Source organism: Apium graveolens, chromosome 10, assembly GCF_009905375.1.
Source record: "Apium graveolens cultivar Ventura chromosome 10, ASM990537v1, whole genome shotgun sequence".
Classification (NCBI taxonomy): Eukaryota; Viridiplantae; Streptophyta; class Magnoliopsida; order Apiales; family Apiaceae; genus Apium; species Apium graveolens.
Window position 1 is genome coordinate 166,636,906 of NC_133656.1, and position 3,814 is coordinate 166,640,719.

Genomic DNA, 3,814 nt, shown 5'->3' on the forward strand with positions numbered 1-3,814 from the left:
CGAGAAGGCGGTGAAGTTCTATATAGTTCGGATCGAAAGCCCGTACAATGCAATATTTGGCAGGCCTTTCTTATCAACCTTTGAAGCAGTGGAGTCTATACCCCATCTTAAACTCAAGTTCCCCACCGGGAAAGGGGTAGGAGAAATGAGAGGCGATCAGAAAACCGCCCGAATCATAATGCTGGAAGACCTTGAGAAGGATCAGGAATATGAAGGACCAGATGGAACCGGAAAGAGGAAGCGGCCTGAGCCCGAGCCCAGCGGAAGCCGAGAAACATTGAACATTGAGTTGGAGAAATTTGGGGCCGATCTCTCGAGCCCGAGTGCCGAACCCGCCGCGAAAACCGAAGAAGTAGAATTGTACGCGGGCCATTCGGGAAAAATGGTTCTGATCGGAAAAAACATGGGGTCGGATCTGAAGACGAAGGTAATAGCTGTTATTCGGCAATACCATGACGTGTTCGCCTGGGGGCCGGGAGACATGCCCGGATTGGATCCCAAGACGGCAAAGTACTGCCTGAATGTGCAGCCCGAGGCCAAACCGGTAAAGCAGAAGAAAAGGACATTTGCAGACGAACGACAGAAGGTCATAGAGGCCGAAGTAGAAAAATTGTTGGAAGCCAAATTTATCGAGGAAATTGAATATCCCGACTGGCTGGCCAACGTGGTGGTCGTTAAGAAGTCGAATGGGAAGTGTAGGATGTGCGTGGATTATACGGATCTCAATAAAGCATGCCCGAAGGATCACTATCCCTTGCCCAACATCGACCAACTGATAGACGCCACGGCAGGATATGAGGTACTTAGTTTTTTGAATGCTTTTTCTGGTTATCATCAAATTGCTATGAATGATGAGGATGTGCCCAAGACAGCGTTCATAGCTCCGAAGGGGACTTATGCTTATATTAAAATGCCCTTCGGACTGAAGAACGCTGGAGCCACATTCCAACGAATGGTGAACAAGGTCTTTAAAGAGCAGATCGAAAGGAACATGGAAGCATATTTGGACGATATGATTGTAAAATCACTGTTCCAAGATCATGCCGAAGACTTAAAAGAATGCTTCGAAACGCTCCGAAAGAATAATATGAGAATCAATCCGAACAAATGTACCTTTGGAGTCTCCAGTGGCAAGTTTCTTGGCTACATGGTCAGTGCCCGGGGGATAGAGGCGAACCCAGAGAAGATCGAGGCAGTTATTAATATGGAACCTCCCAAATGCATCAGAGACATCCAGAAATTGACATGCCGGCTCGCCGCCCTTCGGCGCTTCATTTTCCGGTCAGCCGAGAAGGCACTCCCCTTCTTCGCCGTACTCAAAGGGTCAAAGAATTTTGAGTGGGGGCCTGAATGTCAAAGGGCATTCGAAGAAGTAAAAGAATATCTTACAAAGGCACCACTCTTGATGAGGCCTGATCCGAAGTAAACCCTTCAGCTTTATCTAGCCGTGTCCGACAGAACTCTGGGGGCAGTACTTGTGAAAAACTACGAGGGCTATCAACATCCCGTGTTCTACGTGTCCCATGTACTCAAGGATGCAGAGACAAGGTATCCCAACGCCGAAAAATTCGCATATGGGCTGGTTATGGCCTCCCGAAAATTGCGACATTATTTCTAAGGCCAGACGATTCAAGTTGTTACCAGCCAATCTCTGAAGAAGATTTTAACAAGGCCTGAAGCTTCTGGAAGAGTCGTAGCATGGTCCATCGAACTCGGGGAATTTGATCTCGAGTACGTTCCCCGAACGTCAATTAAGGCTCAGGCTTTGGCCGACTTCATGGTTGAATGCACATTTTCCGGTCCGAAGGATCTTTCACCCGACGAACAACTAATCCGAATCCCAGGAAAGTGGAAACTTTTTGTAGATGGGTCGGTAGCCGGAAAAAAGTGTGGGGTCGACTTAATTCTCTCCAGCCCCGAAGGATTCGAGATATGTCAGGCCATAAGATTCGACTTTCATTTGACGAACAATAAAGCCGAGTATAAAGCGCTCCTCGCGGGGATGGAGTTAGCCCGAAGCCTTGAGGCGAAGCATCCAAGGGCCTTCAGTGATTCCATGCTGGTTGTGAAACACTTCACGGGGGAATATGAGCAAAGAGATTCCCAAACGAAAGCCTATGCTGCCAAGGTACGAGATGCTTCTTTGTCATTTGAACCTTTGAACTAAATCAAATTGGCAGAGAAAACAATTCTAGGGCAGACGCTCTTTCCAGGCTAGCTTCGGCCGAGACACAAAACTTAACTGGTTCTATTTACCTCACCAAATCCAAGACGCCTACGATCGAGAAGAAAGAATGTCTGGAGATTCACCAGGGGAACGATTGGATGACCCCCCTCAGGAACTTTCTGGAGAAAGGCATTCTACCTCCAGACCGAAGGGAAGCGCTAAAAATTAAACACAGAGCATCGAGCTACACAATCATTAATGGGCGGATGTATCGCCGGTCAGTCAGTCAGCCCCTTCTGCGATGTTTAAACACCGAGGAACAATGACAGGCTCTGGAGGCGGTGCACGAAGGAATTTGCGGCGAGCACATGGCTGGTCGGTCCCTCACCTTTAAAATTCTCCGACAGGGATTCTTCTGGCCCACTCTGAAGGCCGACGCCAATAACTATGCAAAAAGGTGTGTACAGTGCCAGCTGTTCGCCACTGTCCCAAAACAACCCCCAGAAGAGATGACTTCGGTACTAATCCCATTCCGTTTCGGCCGTATGGGCCATGAATATTGTGGGCATTCTCCCAAAAAGCACAAGGCAAGCAAAATACTGCATAATTGCCCTCGACTACATGACCAAGTGGGTCGAAGCACGACCTCTCTCCGCCATTACCGAAGAAGCAGCAAAGAAGTTCTGCTTGGAACAAATTATTCTCCGGTTCGGGATTCCGAAGGTCTGCATCTCTAACAATGGGACCTGGTTTATTGGAAATAAATTTCGTAAGTTTCTACACCACTTCGGAATTGAGCAAAAGTTTAGCTCAGTCGCCCACCCGCAAGGGAATGGGGCAGTAGAAGCAGCTAACAAAATAATCTTTCAAGGAGTAAAGAAAAGGCTGGGAGAAGCTAAAGGAAGATGGGCGGAAGAACTCCCTTGGATCCTATGGGCCTACCGAACGACCCCCAGGACATCGACGCCTATGGAACCGAAGCCCTAATTCCAGTAGAAGTAGGCTTGGAATCATATCGAACTGAGACCTACAATGTAGAAACTAATAGCTTCGGGCTGAGGGCGAACATAGACTTATTGGAAGAGGAAAGAAAAGTCGCCCACCAAAGAAACATGAAATACTTGCTACAAGCGGTGCAACATTATGACTCCAACGTAAAGAAAAGGTCTTTCGGAGTCGGAGACCTAGTCCTAAGGGAACTGGCCGCATCTATGCCGGACAAACAGGGAAATCTTCAGCCTAACTGGGAGGGGCCCTATAAGGTGATCGAGGTCGTTCGTCCCGGAACATAGAAGCTTGAAACATTGTCGGACGAAGCAATCAAAAACACTTGGCACGCTAGTCGCCTTCGGAAATTTTATCAGTAAGAAATTTCTTTAAAGTTTGTACTTGAATTCTATATGAAGAATGTAAGCAATTCTATTATAAATAAATATGCATTTTCTATCTCATTTCTTTATTTACCAACGCCGCGGCCGCATGAGTATTATCTGAGGGCGATCCCGAAGACGATAAACTCTTCGGCCGCTGCCTTCGTCTAATTTGTTAATGAAGCATGTAACATAAGGGGCAATCACCCAAAACTTAAACATCCTTCACTACACTATTACAAATTCGCACATGGTAAACACGAATTAAGGGCCTTAA

General features: G+C 47.2%; 1 protein-coding gene across 1 annotated transcript; it reads left to right on the forward strand.

The window, feature by feature from the left end:
* Positions 1-3,072: 3,072 nt before the first annotated feature.
* LOC141691273 (uncharacterized) lies at positions 3,073-3,459 on the forward strand. Its single transcript, XM_074496010.1, has one exon. The coding sequence runs from the start codon at positions 3,073-3,075 to the stop codon at positions 3,457-3,459; it is 387 nt and encodes a 128-aa protein (XP_074352111.1).
* Positions 3,460-3,814: the final 355 nt, after the last annotated feature.